Below are 20,266 nucleotides of genomic sequence, written 5' to 3'. Positions count from 1 at the left end.
AATATGTAGGGACAAGTGTATATAACTATGCTTCAGTCTCTGTGGCTTGAAGATAGTATTCCATCAATGCCTCTGAAGCAGTGGATGGAAATCCATGAAACCTCCTGCTAAACTAAGTTGGTTAGTCTTCGCGGTGCCATTAGAGTCCATCCCACCTCTTTCCTGTTTTATATGGAAACACATTAACATAGCTCTTGCTCTGAAAACTCCTACGGAATTGTTATTTAATAGAAAGTGCCTGCCTACATAAATTCATTTGTGTGCTTTAGTGTTTCTTTGAACTGAAAGGAAGTGAGGCACATGATAATCTTGGTTGACTTTGTTTTCATTCCTGTCACTCTAGGAAATTAGATTTTATAATCCAACTGACCCCTTGATAACAAACTGAGAAGAAGTGGCATGGCTCTGTAAGATTGCCATTACCATCCCATTACATTTTGACTGATCTTGAATATCTCCCTCCAACCCAACCTAACCCAGAGTCAGATGAGTTTGAATTCTGTGACTGAAGAGTTTGAAGAGTGTTTTGGCAGCCAGTAGGGTGTATAGTTGTGGTTTCCAAACTTTGGTCCTCAGGGTGTTTTGGACCTCAGCTCCCAGAAGCCTTAGCCAGTTTGGCCAACAGTCAAGAATTTTGGGAGCTGAAGTCCAAAATACTCAGAAGACCACAGTTTGGGAACTAGAGCTAGAGAGTTGGACGATTGCTTGAGAAATCTATGTTGCTGTTCCCACTGGACCCTGAAATTGTCAAGCTGGTGTTGTGAAACTAAGTAGGAAAATACTGGTTGGGGGATTCTGGATGTTTCAGTCCAAAATTTAACATCACCGTGCTTTGAAATTACTTTCCTGTTACCATGTTTTGGTCCTTAAGGCCCAGAATCCCCCCACCGTAGATGGTTTTGCGTCATTGGCAAAGCATGGAAATGACATCTTCCTCTACTTGTAGTATTCCAACTGTTTCTTTCAAACATCTCCCCTTCCTCTGTTTCCATTTTATCCAGTCTAATGCAAACCTTCAGAGTGAAGGTTGTCTTCCATATAAAGTCTGCACATTATTAGAGTGCATTGTCCAAGGCTCACATCTGGTGGAATCCTGGGATTTGTAGTTTGCTGGATAACTTGGAATCCTGAAGAGTGATTGTTGTTGTTGTGTGCCTTCAATTCATTACCATCTTATGGTGACCCTCAGACTTATTTTGGGTTTTTCTTGACAAGGTTTCTCCAGAGGAGGTTTGCTATTGCTTTCCCCTTAGGCTTCAAGAGTGTGACTTGCCCAAGGCCACCCAATAGATTTCCATCATGGAGCAGGGATTCGAACCCTCATCTCCTGGAGTCCTATACCAATGCTCACACCACAACACCATGTTGGTTCTCTCCAAAACATACACTTTTGGAAAGAATCCTGCAGATGTTGTTGGACTACAGTTTCCAAGGAGCCCTGGCCAGCATAGTCAATGGTGAAGAGTGCTGGGAACTGCACTAATGTCTGGAAGACCAAATAGAATTGACAACAAAATAGTGCCTTGTGTCCTAACCCCACACTGGACTGTTCATGTTTAGGGTCCCATTCAGTCAGTTATGCCTTCCTTCACACTCCCTTCTTGGTCGCTTGTCCCCCAGGTTTCCATTTTTGTTCTTCTTTTCCAAGTAGTACTTGGCGTTGTATGATTGTTGAGCATGCTCAGTCTTCACTGGGTTGCTCTTCAGTATTTCTCTCCCCCTCTTTGGTTTTTCACCCTCTTGAGACATTTTGTACTGCTGTAAACCTCAGAGTTCTCCAAGCGTGCTAAATATTCCCTAATTGTTTCTCAGTGGCCCAGTTTTGACTCCATTTCTGTCAGCGCTCTGCATCTGCTATCCACATATAGCTAGCTACCCACAGTCCGTTTTCCTTCCTCCTCCTCCATACCCGATGGCCTCGATCCAGTCCAAGGCCTCAGATGCACTGCAGAATTAATCCAGTTTGACACCCCTTGAACTGCCATGACTCGGTACTTGGAATTCTGGGGTTCATAATTTGTTGTGGCACCAGAACTCTCTGATAGAGAAGGCAAAATGTCTCACAAAACTACAAATCACAGAGCATTGAGCCATTGGCGGTTCAAGTGGTGTCAACCTGGATTGTTTCTCCAGTGCAAACATGGCCCCAGAGTATATCCCTCACAACAGGCTACGGTTTGTATCAGAGGCTGCACCTAGTTAGGTTAAGTGAGGCCCATAACAACCCTGCAGGGCGCACATCCAGTTGTGCGAGTGCAACGTCAACTTTGCATGCTGTATTTCACAGGACTTGGAGCATCCACAGATTTTGATACCTGGAACTGAACCCCAGCAGATAGAATCATAGAAACATAGAGTTGGAAGAGACCCTAAGGGTCATCCAGTTCAACCCCCTGCCATGCAGGAACTCAAAATCAAAGCATCCCTGACAGGTGGCCATCCAGCCTCTGGTTACAAACCTCCAAAAAGGAGACTCCACTAATCTCCGAGGCAGAAGCATCTTCCACTGTTGAACAGTTCCTACTGTCAGGAAGTTAATCCTAATGTTGAGGTGGAATCTCTTTTCCTGCAGCTTGCATCCATTGTTCCATGTCCTATTCTCTAGAGCAGCTGAAAACAAGCTTGCTCCATCCTCAGTATGCAAATATTTGAACAGGAATACCAAAAGCTCACTACCAAGTTCTCAAAAGAAAAAGCTCCAGCAAAAGAGAGAGCTCCTGTCATCTCCTGGGTGTTGGTTGAGCAAGCCAGAGGGCAAGCAGGCTAACTCGCATGCCTTGGGGAAGGCCTTCTTTGGACCTCCTTCAGGCCTGGTCCTCCCCCCGTCCATCTCCATCGCTCCGAAACCCCTCTCGGCATCAACCTTCCAATGCAATCAATGCTGGCTGCAATTACAGTTCTCCCCACCCCACCCCCTTTTGCTCATTCCCTGATCTTCTTCCCCAGTAGGGAGATGAGTCTGTAGCAACAAGGCAAGGCTATGCCAGAAGCAGAGAGGTGGGGGCTGGGTTGATCTCTGTCTGAGGAGGATGGGGAGTGAGGAAGGCATCAACTGGGTCAGGAAAGAAGGCAAAACAGCTCAGACAGCACCAGGCACCCGGCTGCTCACTCGCCTTCTCTTACTAGGTGCCATGCAGCACTCCATCCTTAGGACCCAAAGAGTTAATGCAAGCAGGGAGCTGAAAAGGGATGTGGGCTGTGTGTGAGAGTGTGTGGCGTGTGTGATCATTTGAAATCTCTTTCTCTCTCCCTCTCTTTTATCTTCTCCTCCTTTTCTCCTTGGCGTTCCATCCATCAGGGAGGTTGGGGCTGGGAACTGGGACGCCGAAAGCTGCCAGACTGTGGAAACCCTCCCGGCTCACACCAAGTGCCAGTGCAGCCAGCTCTCCACCTTCGCTGTCATTGCCCACCTGCCCAAAGACCTGGTAAGTCTGGACTTGAGGGAAGAGGTGGGAGGCTGGGTTTTCCCTTGGCATACTTGGAAGAGGCCTGGGCACGAGGCAAGTGGGTCAAGGGGGTGGTGGATTTGGGTTGCCTTTAAAGGTGGAGGCAGGAGGCTAACCGATATGAGATAACTCTGGTCCATGAGGCTTCTGCAAGCTTGTAAGATCTTCTAATGTGGGGTCCCATTTTTTAGAAACAAGGAACAGGACCAAACCAAGAGTCTGGGGTTTCAGTGAGGGTGCAGCAGGAGGATTTCTTACCGATGTGGATAGTGTCATAGCTTCATACAGTTGGAAGGAACCCTAAGGGCCATCTAATCTAACCCCTGACATTCAAGAATCCACATCCTTGAGAGATGGTTATCCAACCTCTATTTAAAAAAACTCTGATAAAGAGGTAGTCAAGCAGTTCCTGGTCAGAAAGTTCTTCCTGATGTTTAGTTGGAATTGCTTTTCTTGTAACATGGATCTATTGGTTCAGGTCAAAAAACAAGCTTGCCTCATTTTCCTACAAGATATGTACATATGTGTGGCTTCAAGTCACCTATTGACTGATGGTGACCCTATAAATTTCATAGGGTTTTCTTAGGCAAGGAATCCTCAGAGGCAGCTTTGCCGGCTCCTTCCTCAGAAATACGTAGAGCCTACAGCCCCTGGTCTTCATTGGCAGTCTCCCACCCAAGTGCTAACTAGGACTGACCCTGCTTAGCTTCCAAGATGAGATGGGATCTGGTGCTTTTAGGGTATTTAGGCAGACTCTACATGACAGATATTTAAAAGTAATGGTTGTACCACTTCTCAGTCTGCTCTTCTCCTAGCTAAATCATCCCAGCTTGGTTCCCAGATTTTGGACCAGTGTTCTTTGGCATTTTGTTGGTTGGGGTGAGATGTTATTTGGATTTTTCCACGTTAGGTGCCTGGATGACTTTAGGTACAGCTTTTGTGCATGTCTCTTTGTGTGTGGGTGTGTGTGTGAGAGAGAAAAGAATGAAGTTTCCACCTTCAGGGAGATGCAACTTTCCTTGGTATAATCTGTATCCATTGGATCAGAAATCTACCCAAAACTGTTTAAGATCCCAAACTAGGAGAAGTATGTAGGCCACCTCCCTGAGGCTGGCTGTGCTCACTTACAGGTATAGACCCAGATCTGTGTCACACTCTTCTACAAATTTCAGATTTGGAATCACACTGATGATTGCCTTTCTTTTCTCTTAAAACTTGGATTCGGGTCTAAAAGGCCAGAATCTGGAAAGTCTTTCGTTCATATCTCTCTCCGATCCATTGTGAGTTGACTAGGCAGGCAAACCTCCAGCCTCTGTTCCTGATCTGTGATTTGGGGATAATAAATCCTAACCTGTTTTGTGGGGTTGTTGTAAGAGCACCAAAAATAATACTCAGTGGAGCACTTTGCACACTCTAAAGGTGTTTATGTAAATACTAAGTATCTATTAGTGTGATTAAGTGTTGTTAAGTTGCAATTGTACTGTTATTGGCATTATTAGAATAACAGAGGCGCCTATTTGTCTTACGGGTGCATAAATCAGCCTGTTTTTTTAGTCTCTGCCACTTTTCATTATTGTTCCTTCACATATCCTCTGAGTAGAGTGGCCTAAGGCAAGAGCTCAGTCCATCCTGGAAGAACCAAAAAGAAGCAGTGACCTGCTCTTGCTGCTTCTGGCCTTTTCGAATCCTAGACTGGAAAGCAGAAGCAGTGGCAGTGGCTCTTTGGTGCATAGTTTTACAGGAAAAGAGAATCCATCTAAACATTAGGAAGAACTTCATAAACAATAAGAGCTGTTTGACAGTGGAACACAATTCCTTGGTGTGTGGTGAAGTCTTCTTCTTTGGAGGTTTTTAAACAGAGGTTGCACTGCCGTCTATTAGGAGGCCTTTGAATGTGTATTCCTGCATGGCAGAGGGTTGGACTGGATAGCCCTTCAGGTCTCTTCCTACTTCTATGATTCTACGTTCTCCTGGCGTGGACTAAGTTTTTGCCTTTCATCATTCCACTCAGAGAAAGGGATTGTTCCTTTTTTGATAAGTGTCGATACTGTACCTTAACCCTTGCCTTTTCATCCCTTTGTTAGTCCCATCCATACCTGGCCATCTCCTTCAGACATTGCAGAGCCACCATTTACTATGGTACCCTCCTCACCCATCAAACCTTTAGAGTAGCAGTTCTCAACCTGTGGGTCACAACCCCTTTGGGGGTCAAATGACCCTTTCACAGCGGTTGCCTAAGACCATTGGAAAACACATAGTTCCGATGGTCTTAGGAGCCAATTTTACGGTTGGTGGTCACCACAATATGAGGAACTGTATTAAAAGGTCGTGGCATTAGGAAGGTTGAGAACTACTGCTTTAGAGTGAGAACAAACAGTTATGACTGCCAGAATTTTGCCCCTTCTTTGGCATCCTTCTTCTTTGGTTCTGTACATCCTCTCTTGTTGTTGCTGCTGTTGTTATTGTTGACTGCCCTAGAGTTGACCTTAACTCAAGGTGATCCTGTAGATGGGACATCTCCAATAACTCCTGCCCTCCACTGCTGTCCTCAGGTCCCTCAAGGTGGCCTCTCTGGTTGAATCCAACCATTAGGCATGTGGTCTTCTTCTCTTTCTATTGCTCTCTTTCCTAGCATTATTGTCTTTTCTAATGCTTTCTCATGATATGTCCAAAGTATGACAATTTCAGTTGGGTCATCTTGGCTTTTAGGGAGAGTTATGCTCGATTTGTTCTAGGACCCATTTATTTGTTTGTTGGCCCCTCCATGGCACCCTAAGCATTCTTCTCCAGCTCCACATCTTAAATGCATTGGTTTTCTTTCTGTCTACTTCCTTCACTGTCCAGCTCTCACATCCATACATGGTGATGGGGACTACAATGCCTTTGGCTATCCTCACTTTAGTGTTCAAAGTTCCATCTTTAGGTTGAGGGCTTTCATGGCCAGCATCCATAGTTTTTTTGTGGGATTTTCAGGCTATGTGGCCATGTTCTGGAAGAGTTTATTCCTGACGTTTCGCCAGGATATGTGGCTGGCATTGAAACATCAGGAATAAACTCTTCCAGAACACAGCCACTTTAGGATCATGTCCTGTTCTTTCATAACTACCCTTCCCAATCCTCATCTTCTAATTTCTTGACTGCATTCTCTGTTCTGATCAATGTTTGATCCAAGTTATGGATCAAGGTTCTGATCAATGTTTGACCTCTTTGTTTCAGTTTTCTCATTATCTTGGATGAATTCTTGGAGATCTTTCGGGGTCATTATTTTTGTCTTCTTAATGTTCAGCACTAAGCCTTTCTTGGCACTTTCCTCCTTGACCGTCTTCAGTAATTGCTCCAGGTCTGTTACATATCCTTCCATTTTTACCCTTGACCGATCCATGCACTGTATCACAATCCATCATTTTGGCAAACCCACCTTTGACTTATACATTTGGTTGACTTATAGACAAGTATAGATGGGAGTTTCAGTCTGTATTAATGGGGCCAAAATTTTTCCTGTGTATTTCCAGAACACGTTTCTTTCCTGTTTGCCCCCCAAATTATTAGCGATGCCAGTCCCATCCCTCGCATGTTTGCCACCCACAAACAGATGGGAGGCCATGTGTTGCCTCAGCCCAGGAAGGGATGGTGGGAGTCTTACCTAAGCCAGCATGGTTTCTATGGCCACGACTAGAGAAGAGCTTACAAAGGCTTGGGGAAGGGGTCTCACAAAGGCTGGCGGAGGAATAACTCTGGAAGAAAGGGACTCCTGTGAGCAATTTTAATGAAGTAGAGTCCATGGTGCTCAGGGCTGTAGCAAAAGAGGGGCAAAATGAGGGCATAGTTCCCCCTTAGAAAATAATTGGCACAAACACCATTGAGATTTTCCTTTAGTCCTCAAATTTTTAGCATTGCAGAGATGGAAACAGTGAAAATCATTCACACCTTGAACTTATATCTGCTGTGCTCTTGGCTGGCTTCTTTGCTTCTGAAGTCTCATATGCACACACACACACACACACACCCACACATATACATATATATGCACATCTATGTGTGCACGCATGCGCCAATGTGATGTAGTGGTTTGAATGTTAGAGCATGACTCTGGAGAACAGGGTTCAAATCCTCACCATGAAACCTGGACAAGTCACACTCTCTCAGCCTCAAAGGATGGCAATGGCAAACCCTTTCTGAAGAAACTCACCAAGAAAACACTGTGATAGGTTTGGCGTAAGTCAGAAAAGTCTTGAAGGCACACAACAACTACAACTACAAACACACATATATATAACAGAACATACGTACATATATACATATACACACTTGGTGCATAAAATAAGCAAATCAACCCCAAATGCAGTGCAACACAACACACTACAGAGACAGAGACCTTGTTCCTCCATTTCAATTGAAGGTTTAAGTTACTGCAATGCTAGGAAATGTGAGGCCCACATTTTTCAGAGTTTGGCCCAGAAGTTTTCTCATATAATAACCTGGGGAATTGTGACACAACAACAACCATAAAAAAGCAATGATAAAGTCATCATTTGAACAAGCACTATCCAAGATCCAATCATTATTATGCAGTCACAGGCCATTAGCACAGACGTGATCCTTCCTACAAAACACAATGCAAAAGGTAAGCAATATAAAAACAGAGAGGAAGAAGATGAATTCAGCCACTGTTGAACATTTAAAAAACATCACAGACAGCGTAATTAAAAAGAGGAGACAAACATCAAGTATTCTGTATATGCCTGAATCATAGATGTTTAGGCTTTGGGTGTCCCTTCCAATTCTAGCATTCTATGATTCTATGAACCAGACACCGTTGGGATCCTCTCTCAGGTCCCCAGCCTTTAGGGACTAGGCCGGGACATCACACAGATGAGAACATGTGAAGGAGAAGGACATAAATAGTTCACAGCCTGTTGTTGGCCTAGTAGATGTATGTCACTACATAGGCAATAGCTAGAATATTATATAAGAATGCTGGACTCTTATACCCTCCAACATTTCATAGGTGAAACCCAGGGCATGTGTGGTCCAGTAACATCAGGGTGCAGTTCAGGTAGCAAAATGTATCAATGAGAAGAACATACAGGCTAGGAAAGTCTGTTGGCCCTTGTGGTCTCTTCCAGTTCTATGATTCTAAGTCTGCAGCAGCTGGTTTTTGCCTGAGCCTACATGATTCTGCCCTTACCTCTCCTTTCCTTTCCAGCTGAGTACAAACCGCTTTTGCACTTCAGAATTGTACTTTGTCCCTTCATCAGTGGGAAAGCAATGGGAATGTGTGATTTGGACATTACTGGGAGAGACTTAAGGATGTCATATCCAGGAGGGGGGAAAAAGCACACCTGAAATCCTGCCACACTCTTTCCATTTTTATCTATTTTTAAGCCATCTCTCCTCTCCTTCCTCGTCCTTCTCGCCCCCACCCAAGATCTGCTTTATTTCCCCCCCCCCTCTACTCAGCCTCTGCCACCCCCGTTCTCCTTTTTCCCTCCTCCAAGTCTTCCCATTGTTTCCACCCTCCGGCTTCCATTCTCTGAACGCCTTCCCTTTTTTTCCAGAGGGTGCCTTTAACTGCTGCAGTAGATAATGGAGATCTATTCTCTGCAGCCTTCCTCGCCCTCCTTCCCCCTCTCTTATCCTCCCCGGCTGCTGAGCCTGTTGAAATTTATAAGGGTTATTAAAAAGTCTTCCAGGCATTCGGGTGCTTAGTGCAAGGGTGGGGAATTGGCACTGTCTGCAAACGGGCAAGAAGAGCATGGCGTTCGAACTCTGGGTCTCTTAGGTCTCCTATGTGCTACTGGCAATGGCTGGTCAACAGAGAGCAAGTTCGATCCACGTTCTTCACCCTCTGGTCTTGTCCATGCTTCCTTTCCTGAGTTATTGGTATGCCAAAGGCATGCCCAGTTATCAAGGAGAAGGAAAGGTGATCCCAATGGATGCAAGGAAGCTTCATGCGATTCTTGTCATGCCCTCCCAAGATTGCACTGACCAAAACCAGGAATGCGTGGCCAGGAAAGAGCATGGTCAAGATGGCAGATGTTACCTGTGATTGTGAAGAAGAAGAGACAAATGGAGAGAGGTTACACACTGGGAAGAGCCAGTGTGGCCTATGGGTTTGTGCATTGGACTAGGACTCTGGAGACCAGGGTTCGAATCCCAGCTTGGCTGTAGAAACCCACTGGATGATCTTGGGTGATTCACACACTTTGATAATCGTGTATGTGTGTGTATATATAATATATGTGTGTGTATGTATACACAACATTTCCCCCTCTCTTATACAAAACAAAAAATAAGGATTATCATTTGAGAGACTGAAGGCTTGAAAGAGGCTCCCAGGGATGCAAATCTTTGCTTATTTCAATCTCAGGAGGAAGAATTAGTCATTTTGAAAGTTTTTCTCTCTGCTGCCAGAGATTACAAAAGTTTTGCACAGAACGGGAAGGACATTTTAATTTGGTTTTCCGCAGAGAGATACCTGAAGTCTCCGTGTGACACATTGTAATATGCTTATCTTTTCACTTTGCTTATCTTTTGCAGATATGCCAGAAAACCGCTGGCAGCTATTTTTTAAAAATAATAATAATAATAAATTGTATGTTTTCACTTAAAGTTTTGCACAGTTTCTGATTGTTTGTTTGCACATTTGCAGACATTTTAACGAACCTTATTGTTAGGCACAACCAGAGCGGACCCATTGAATCAATATGATTTATCACTATATTGACTCACTAAGCAACAATTATTGGGTGGTTTAGTTGGGTTTAACGGTTTGAGTGTTGGACCAGGACTCCTCGAATCTATCTATCTCCTTGCAATTTCTCTTTTCTGTCTTTGTTGCAGGCCATGGACTCTGGTGCCTCTCCTTCCGTTCCTCTTATGATCGGTTGTGCCGTTTCGTGTATGGCTTTGCTGACTTTGCTAGTAATCTATGCTGCCTTTTGGAGGTAAGTTGGACTAGGAGTCCAAGGTTAAGAGGGAGGGGGTTAGAAACTGGCATCGGATCCAACCAGGGTTAACCCAAGTGCCAGCGCACCAGGTATGCAATGGAAAATTGAAGGAAAACATAAGAATGGAGACATTTTCTCTGTTACATTATATTAGCATTGTAATGTAGCATGGTATGCTTTGCCATGGGTCAATCCCATAGCATTTTTAAAGCCTCCAACGAAATGGGAGAAACTACAACAGGGTTGAGCAAAATGCAACTCATGACACATGCAGCTGGCTGCACCTTTTTTGTGAAGTGGTTCAAGATACCCAAAATGCCTTCTAATAGTTGTGAAGGGCATTTCTACCACATTTGGAGGCCACATTTTGCAATGTATTGCAAAAGTTTTCAATTTTTGTGTCCCAAAACAGATGCCACACTTTGCCCAACCTTGATGTACGGAATCAGAAACACATGAGAAGCTAATCTTAGGGCAGATTTGTATAGCTGCCCATATCCACAAAATACCATAAGATGACTCCATGGAGAAATACCTCTACTGCTGTCTTGTAACATGGAAATACAATAACTGTATATTCCCTTGGACTCAGGGCCCCTGTGAAATTGGGAAAAAATGCAAATTAAAAAATCACTATCTTTTTTAACCTGAGAGAAACTCTAGGTTCTCCAGCACAACTCTGTGGTCAGTGTCTGGAAGGTGGCCATAGGATTGCGCTGGAAGGCCTAGAAAGGCTTAAAGTAGTGTTCTCTCTAGGAATTGCTTGGTCCTTCAGCACAACTCTATGGTCAACATCTGCTGGATATTGACCTAGAATTGTTCTGGAGGATCTATAAATGCCAAAAGAAGTGTTCTCTCTAGGAATCTCTAGATCCTCACATCTGGTGAAAAGTGGCACAGAGTCGCACTGGAGAACCTAAAGAGAACATATTAACCAAAGCCATAAATAATCATAAATAACCGTCTAACTAAAAGATTGTATGTATAGAGCTGTGTAAATTTACAGTGCTTTATAAATAAAGGTTAATAATAATAATAATAATAATAATAATAATAATAATAATAATAATATGTCCAAAAGGAAACACCACAAATGTAGAAGGCTGACTGGAGAAGTGACTGTATCTCCCTGTAAGCATACTATAAGGTATGTGCGACCTCTGGACATCTCTTAAAAGAGATTTTCCCTATTCTTTCTGCCCCTTATATTTTTCAGGTTTATCAAGTCGGAGCGCTCCATCATTCTCCTGAATTTTTGTGTCTCCATTTTGGCTTCCAATGTGTTGATCCTGGTGGGGCAATCTCAGATGCTCAGTAAGGTAAGAACAGCTAACTTTTTGGCAAGGTCTCTCCAGATCCTGCCGCTTAGCTTCCATCTTGGGAAGCATTGAATCGTGCTGTGTTTTTGCGGTGGATTTGCGGTTGCCCTTGTTCCACATGATTTTGAAAGGTATAGCTTCTGATTGTATTTAGGGATGTAAATCCCTGCTCAACTGGGTTTTGAAAAGGAGAACAAGAATAAGGAAAACCTCAGATTTTAATCCTCTCCCGGTGAGAGCTTTTGCACTTTTGTACAACGTAGCTGCATTGGTGAAAGGGTTTGAATACATGTGAAAATTGCACAAAGGATTTTTCTGCACACCATAATTCTCATTGCCCTTGCTCCGTATGATTTTGAAACGTATAAGGTTTTGGATTGCTGGTTTGCACCTTTTTGAATTCAGTAATCCAGGCTTTCTGTGTTTGCTCTGTGTGTTTGGTTTGCTTTAAAAAAAAGAAGGAAGAGACTATATTTTTATATAGTCTGAGGAACTCTCTCCCACAGGAGTTTGGGTTGCTCTCCTTTCTGCTGTCTCCCATAGGAAAAGCTATGTAGTCTCCTATAGGAAAAGCTATGTAAAAAGGTTTTGAGCAATTGACAATTTATTGTATAGGGGCATAGAGAATATTTAATATATATATATATATTCAGACAATCTTTTTGAGCGTTTAGAAACCCTGCTGAGAAAAAAATCTGAGATCGATGAGAATATTCAGAGTTTGGAGATTATTCTGTGCAAAATAGTTGTTTGCACAGAAAACATTTTCTGTTCAGGAAACAGCATTTTTCTGCACGGAAAGTACTCTTTCTATGCAGAAATATTATTTCCTGCACAGAAAAGCCTATACTTAGTTCTTTGTTGTGTATAAAATTCACACGTGGTTGATTTCCATAGAGAACAACATTTTCTGCACAAGAAACAACCGCCTGTGAATTTTGCACAGAATAAGTCCTCAGTTGCTAATAGGCTTCCTCCAAGAAGCAACTTATAGTGAAGTACTGCATCCCTATCTTTAAATGGGGATGCTGTACTTCTGTGTTTTAAATGCTTTAAAATAATTCCAGCTAGTGCTATTTTTAATAGGGCAGTATATTTAATTGCTTTAATTTTTTAAATTACATTTTAAAAAAGGAAAAAGAAAGCTGCAGTTGCTCTAATATGTGTTCTGAGCCACCTTGGGTCCCACATTAATAGAAAGCTTAGATAGAAACTGAATTATTAAATATTAGATTCTTGTACTGTTTGCAGGGAAATGTGATGGAGATGCGCTCCACCTTTTTTGCCTCATGCAGGAGGCAAAACAACCTTGTTGAATTTTGCATTTAGCTTTGGAGGTTGAAAAATGTTCTGAATATGCTTTCCTCCAGTAATTGCGTGTCACTCTCAGTCCTTTCTGATCGAATGCATCATCTCTGTTGAGCGAGAAGGAAATGTGCCAATTTTCAAAATTTGGACTGCAATTTAGTCCAAAAGGGTCACCTTTTGGGAAAGTGGAGCGTCCTGATCTTTTGGGGGAAATGGAGTATCCTGAACCTGAGCCTAGTTATGATGGACATTTAAAACTTCTTGGTTGCTTTCCCTTCAATCAGAAAGTGGGTTTTGATGTGTCTAGTTATCATGAAAGAATAGATCCATGAGTTATTGCCTCTGATAATGATTATAGTACTTTTAAAAATCATGGTCCCTTGTTTATTTAATTACAACATTTTGAGGAAATGGATGGATGGATGGATGGATGGATGGATGGATGGATGGATGGATGGACAGCTTTACATAGAACACAAAAAAACCTCATTGCAATGAGGCCAGAATGAAGCAAAGAAGGAAAAAGATAAGTGATCAAAGGACCAATGGTACTTGTCACGAATGAGGAACCAATCATCCTCTTGATGTTGGACTCCAGCTTCCATCTACCCCAGTCAGTGGATGGAGATGATGGGAGATGGAATCTGAGAACCTTGGGTCCTCCAGGCATTTTAGACTTCAGCTCCCAGAATCCCTGATCATTTGGGCAAGCTGGCTGGGACTTCTGGGAGTTGAAGTCCAAAACGTTAGGAGAACCAAAGGTTGAGAACCACTGACTTAGAAGGTCATCCCTTTTGTATCACGAATAGAAGATGCCTTGTTAGGTGAAATTCTGGACCTGATGTTCATCTGGTTTTATTGTTCTGTCCAAAATCCTGTTAATAACACACATGTGAGTAGCTCAAGATAACATGTGTAGGTCTTGTTTCATGAGAACCAGCTTGTCATAATGGTTTGAGCGTTGGACTACAACTCTGGAGGCCAAGGTTCGATTCCCAGCTCAGCCATGAAACACATTGGATGACCTTAGGCAAGTCACATGCTCTCTCAGCCTCAGGGGGAAGGCAATGGCAAACCTCCTCTGAAAAAATCTTGCCAAGAAGCCCTGGTGAGAGGGTTGCCGTAGGTCAGAAACAACTTGAAAGGACACGACAACAATGTCTCGTTTCGAATGGGACTTCTTGTGATCCATACAAGACCTCCCAGCCTCCAAGTAGCTGCAGCATTCAATGGCTTGTGGGGGAGTGGAAGGAAGGAGGCAACCACAAAATGGGGGTTACAGCCTGTCCTCTGACCATTCTCCAGAAAGAAGAAGAGGAACAACCATGGTCTCCACCAGTTTTCCTCTTATGTGCCAGGCCAGCTTCTCTGGACCCAAGATTGCTGCAGCGATTTCTTCTTGTTTGGCTCTGGAATCTGCATCTGGAGGGTGTCTGTGTCAGATCTCGGTACATAAAGGAACAGCCTCTAAGCTTCCCAGAGGCAAACTGAATGCTGTTGCAACAAGCAAAAAGCTGGACCAGAGAGTCCCTTGATCTGATCCTTCAGGGCTCCGTCTCAGCAGGATTTGAGGAGTCTTCCCAGCAGCTCCTGTCAACATTTCTCTCTCACACACACATATTCTCAGTCTCTCTCTGGGGCTATGTCCCTAAGGGCAAGGGAACCAAGCAGCATCTGGTTGGAAGTGACTCATCCTTAGTGCAAGAGCCTGCCCCTGTATGTTCATCTGCATGGGGAGAAATTGAAATATTTGCTTATCTGCAGCAAGTATATCCAAGAGAAAAAAATAGGGGTGGGTGGATGGAAGGATGCTAAGAGGAGAGAAAAAAAGGAGTTGTGTGTGCTAAAAATACTTTAATTTATGGGAGAGAGGCGGTGCCTAGATTCAAATTCAGTATCCAAGATCTTCTATTTTCCATAGATGCATGAACCAAGGTTTTGTGCTTTATAGATGCACAAGTAGGCTTTAGGACAGCAGTTCTTAACCTTCCTAATGCCGCAACCCTTTAATACAGCTTATGTTGCAGTGACATCCCCAACCATAAAATTGCGGCATCTCAGTTCCTAAGACCATCGGAAATATCTGTTTTCCGAGGGTCTTAGGTGACCCCTGTGAAAGGAAACGTTCAACCTCCAAAGGGGTCGCGACCCACAGGTTGGGAATCGCTGCTTTAAGGGGAAAGGCATCCAGGTTTTTGTGGGTCTCATGCTTTAAGGAAGGAAGCACCACTCTGGACTAGAAGGCACACAAAAACAGCAGCAACAGCACTCCAGGTTTTGGAGGGTCACTGGCTTTAAGGAAGAAAGCATCGCTCCAGGATCAAGGTATATTCTGTACAGTTCAGGACTTATTCTGCACACAAATTGCACATTTTCTATTACAGTGAACGGCACTTTCTGCCATGAACACAAGCTTCCAGTACAGTAAATATAATTTTTCTTCTGCAAATGTGGTTTCTACACAGAAATGTCATTTTATGCAAAAAAGGGTTTATTTTCCATACACAAAATGGTGTGTTTTTGCACAGAGGTCTTGAACTGCAAATAGTTTTCAAAAACTGTGTGGCTTTTAAGAACTTTCTCATAGCAAAGAGAGGGAAGAAATTAGACTTTTATTTACTCTTGCCTGTGAGAATGAATGTTACAAAGATTTACATCCCTCCAGCAAATGCCAGTGGAAGTCAGTTGTCTCTACATCAGGGTGTGTCATATATGTTCTGGATTGTACTCGACGCTTCTTTATTCTAAAGGAGCTTTCCAGGGTGTTGAAACCTGTCACTGAAATAAGTCTGGCACCTGGAATAGCTTTTTTAAAGTCTACCAAAAGTAGATTCACCACACTCCTGACATGAAAGTCACAGTGCGCCATTGGTGTCCACATCCATTTCTTTTAATGCAGGTTTTGTCCCTGGCCCAACAGGTCACTCAGCCAAAAACTTTCATTCCTCTTTATCTAGCAACGCAGAGGGAATAAAACCGAGCGTAGCCGCGAAAGCAAAAATAGCTCTGCCTGCCCAGATTTGACTCTGTGACTCTGAAGGGGAATGGCAGAGAGGAGGAACCCATTTCATATCTTAGCATTCCCATTTCTGGAGGTGAGAATCCCATCTTCCTCTCCGCTCCAAGCCTGCCAGCTCTCCAATGTGAACCCTCCGGCTTCAAGAATTAATTTAGTTTGTAGAAATCAAAGGCGGCTCCAGACTTTTTCTCACACGCTCTTCTCTCCTCCCTCGGGCAGCTGAACCGTCATGGCGGGGGCTCATATTGGCAAGCAACCTCGTGCATAATAGATCACTGCCCTGTGGCACTTTCCCTTGATGTACCAGAGACATCACCAGACTGGAAAGTGTGTTCAAGGCACGAGGAGAACAAGAAGAGGCATGTGTAAATCCAGCAGACGATATCTGTGCAGTTTCCAAGTGTATCGTACTCATCAAAATGTTGGTACATTCAATGGCCAAGGGATGTGACATTTTCTTCTGGGATAGGTCCAGAGAGAGACACTAGGGCCTCATTCCCGTTACCTTTTAAACCGGATTGCAAATCGCTTTGAACCAGTTTAAATGACCCTGGTTTGCACTTGAACTGAATCACTGAAGCAGTTCCATTGGGAATCAAACATAACCTAAACCTGATTTACGAGTCTGGATCCTGTTGGATAATCCCAGCTAGATCTATCGAATCATTTGCTAAGTCAACATTTAGGGAAATCCTATTGATTCAATGGACCATGGTCTTGGGTTTGTATGTGTGTGCATCCCTGCTATTCAAAACCCGGGTAAGTTCATATTTTTTCTTGGATCACAGCTACCAAGAGTATTCGGGTTTTGCATGTGTGTCCTTTCTATGCAAGAGCTTAGGGAAGTTCCTTTTTTGGATTCCTTTCCTAACCATGCTGGTTGGGGTATTTTGGGCCGTGTTGTTCGAGAAGGGAACTTTTTTCCGGCTCAGCTGCTGCGATCAGTAAGACACTCTTTCCCTGAGCCAAACCTTCTCTGTTGTCACCTTGTCTGTTTGATACAACGCCAGTAAACCTAATACAGCCACTGATTGATTAAATCCAGAGAGAGAGAGAGGGAGGGAAGGAGCAAAGAGGAAAAGAAGGGAGGGAGGGAAATGGAGGAGCGGGAAGGAAGAAAAGCTACTTTGCAACTGATGTATGCTTTCCTGAGTGGCAGGAAAGGGAGGCTGTGGATCTGTTGCGCAGTTTGCCTGGGGCTTTGAAATCAAGCCTCCGAATGACATCATGTTGGGCACGCGGCACCCTGTGTGTGCAGGGACCGTGCTCCATTTGAATACATCAGCATACACAAACAAACAGTGGCTAGGACCCAGGGATCCAGATCATGATCAGGGAGCTCTCATGCGCACATGAGCCCATTCATGCGCCAGCTGCTGGAGCAGTTTGCCAAAGGCCAGTTGCAACCAGAGCTTCATGCTCATTTTTAGAAGTGGCCCCAAAGCGACGCAAAGCGTGCCCGTGTTTAACGTGGGTTGTTGGCGCCTTCATGGCCTTTCCATGCTCTTCTTCACCGCATCGTTCAGCTCCCTGCTCCTTGCCTTTCACAGTCATCCTCCCAGCTTGCTCGCACTCCTGTTTTAATCCACTTGGTTGCTGTGGCAACCCACGTGATTCGGTTGATAACAATGCTGCGTCGGAGGCGAGGATGTCTTGGAAAAACCAGATTGCACAGTAACTTGCTGGTAAAGACTGAGCCTCTGGTTCAGAGTTTATATACTGGCTGCAGAGTCGGTGCCATTTGCCTCAGTCCTTCTCAACAGTTAGGCGCTAGTGGTATCAGCATACCTTAGAGCAGTGGTTCTCAACCTTCTTAATGCCGCGATCTTTTAACACAGTTCCTCATGTTGTGGTGACCCCCAACCATAAAATTATTAATATAATAATATAAAATATGTGTTTTCCGATAGTCTTAGCCGACCCCTGTGAAAGGGTCATTCGATCCCAAAGGGGTTGCAACTCACAGGTTGAGAACAGCTGCCTTAGAGCATACCTTACAGCAGGGCTTCTCAATCTTTTTGACTTGCAGAGGCCTTATTTCTATGGCAGAGCCCCTAAGAGGCCTACCCTCTGTCTTATACGTTAATGGCGTTTAGGAGTGTATATAAGAATATATTCTTATTCTTTCATTTCATTCCATTTTTATTTCTTTCCTTTTTATGGAGTGGCTGCAAAGCACCTGGAGCCCAAAGGGCTCCTCAGTGCACAGGTTGGGAACTGCTGCCTTAGAGTACTGCTAAAAGGATGGCTGTAGTAACTCATATGTGGTGTGCAGAGTGCCTGAAATGTAATATAAATCCTCTATGATTAATGGTCATTTATTAGATTGATGTCACTTTTATCTCAATATGGCACTCAAAGCAGCTTACTTTGTTATAATTGCATGCCGTTGAGTTGCTTCCAACTTACGGCTGCCCCCAAAAGGGTTTTCTTGGCAGGTTTTGTTTAGATGGAGTTTCCTATTGCCTTCTTCTTGTGTAACTTGCCCAAGGTCCAGCCAGTAGGATTGCATGGCCAAGCAGAGATTTGAACCCAAGTCTCCAGTGGGTGGATCTTGCCCAAGATCCACCCACTGCATTTTCGTGGCCGAATATGGGTTCGAATGCTGATCTTTCAATCTTAGGTCAACTTTCCTTATTTCCAGCCAGTTTTATCACTGTGGAGAAAGGATCTGGATGTTCCTCTCTGTAGTCTGTTGCACTAATTCTCTTCCTCCTCTACTATTCCAGGGTGTCTGCACCATGACAGCAGCCTTCCTCCACTTCTTCTTCCTCTCCTCCTTCTGCTGGGTGCTGACTGAGGCCTGGCAGTCCTATTTGGCCGTGATTGGCAGGATCCGAACCCGCCTCGTTCGAAAACGTTTCCTCTGCCTTGGATGGGGTAAGAGAGGACATCTCTGGGAATCAAGGGGGTGCATTCTTGGTTGGAAGGTCAAGGAAGCATTGCTTGAAGGGAGGGAAGCTTGGGATACATGGCATTAGACTGGCATGGGTGACTCTTTGCTTGATGATTGCAACAACCAGGAAAATAATGTCATGTCAGGGCATAGAAGCTCTTGGACCTGACTCTGATTTGTAATCCCAACTATAATCACATGCAAGGATGAATAACTATGGTACTGTCAGCCCTCCATATCCACAGTTTTTTAATGCATGGATTGCACCATCCATGCTTTGAAAATATTCACAAAAAAGAAATTCCAAAAAGCAAGCTTTGACTTTGCTATTTTACACAAAGGACCCCATTTTACTATACCATTGTATACAATGGGACTTGAGCATCCACAGATTTTTTTTAAAATAAAGTTTTATTAGTTAATAACATGGATAACACATACACATAGACATAACTTATGTAGATATGGGCCGTAGCATCCACAGATTTTGATTTCCATGAGGGATCCTGGAACCAAACCCCAGCAGATACCAAGGGCCCACTGTAGTTTCTACTGTGGAAGAGCTCAAATATCCCTCCACATTATTTTGCCTGTATTCAGATGTAGCAGAGGAATTATTATGTGGAGAAAACAACAGAATGGTCCTTGCTTTGTGCCCCACAATATCCTTCTGACGCATCTATGTGCACAGTAACCAAGTGGTTTGCGTGTATGTGCGAACAGCCCTTACTCTTGGGTTTCGTGGTCCTTCTTTGTTAGACCCTTCAAGGGGTTTAGAACTGCTTTCAAGGAATGCTCTCAAACATCTCATATGCACTGCGAAAACAATGCTCTTTGATGCTACTTTAACTACCATGGCTCAAGGGAACCCTGGATTTGTGGTTTGTTGTTGCACCGGAGCGCTCTGACAGAGAAGGCTAAATATCTCTCAAAACTACAAATCCCAGAAATCCATATGGGAGTTAAAGCGGTGTCAAGCTGCATTAATTCTGCAGTGCAGATGCAGCTTTAGTGCCTTTTTCTCTAAGTTTAATTAATCTGCTATTTTTTTTCTTGTCTCTCTAGAAAGAAAGTTTTATGAGGTCTTTTTTAGTGCTGCTCATTTTTAAACTATTGCATAATGTATGTTTAATACTGAACTTATTTGGGGTTTAATCTCCGTACATTGCCTGGAGAGTATTTGCTAATGGGTTGTTGCATCCAAGTCATAAACGAACAAATGTTATTTGTCTGTCTCTTTTCCCACCTAGGATTGCCAGCCTTGGTTGTTGCAGTCTCTGTTGGCTTTACTAGGACCAAAGGATACGGAACATCCAGCTAGTAGGTTT

General features: G+C 43.7%; 1 protein-coding gene across 1 annotated transcript in view; it reads left to right on the top strand.

Moving 5' to 3' along the window:
• The window catches only part of ADGRB2 (adhesion G protein-coupled receptor B2), a 124,585-nt gene that overhangs the window by 81,936 nt on the left and 22,383 nt on the right, over positions 1–20,266 (top strand). The window contains 5 exon segments of the mRNA XM_042440705.1: positions 3,299–3,425; positions 10,290–10,393; positions 11,613–11,715; positions 18,772–18,922; positions 20,189–20,258. Coding sequence (XP_042296639.1) covers positions 3,299–3,425; positions 10,290–10,393; positions 11,613–11,715; positions 18,772–18,922; positions 20,189–20,258 — 555 coding nt within the window.

This window comes from Sceloporus undulatus, chromosome 9, assembly GCF_019175285.1.
Source record: "Sceloporus undulatus isolate JIND9_A2432 ecotype Alabama chromosome 9, SceUnd_v1.1, whole genome shotgun sequence".
NCBI classification, from domain to species: Eukaryota; Metazoa; Chordata; class Lepidosauria; order Squamata; family Phrynosomatidae; genus Sceloporus; species Sceloporus undulatus.
Note: the sequence above shows the minus strand (reverse complement) of the source record. Positions and strands in the feature narration are given on the sequence as shown.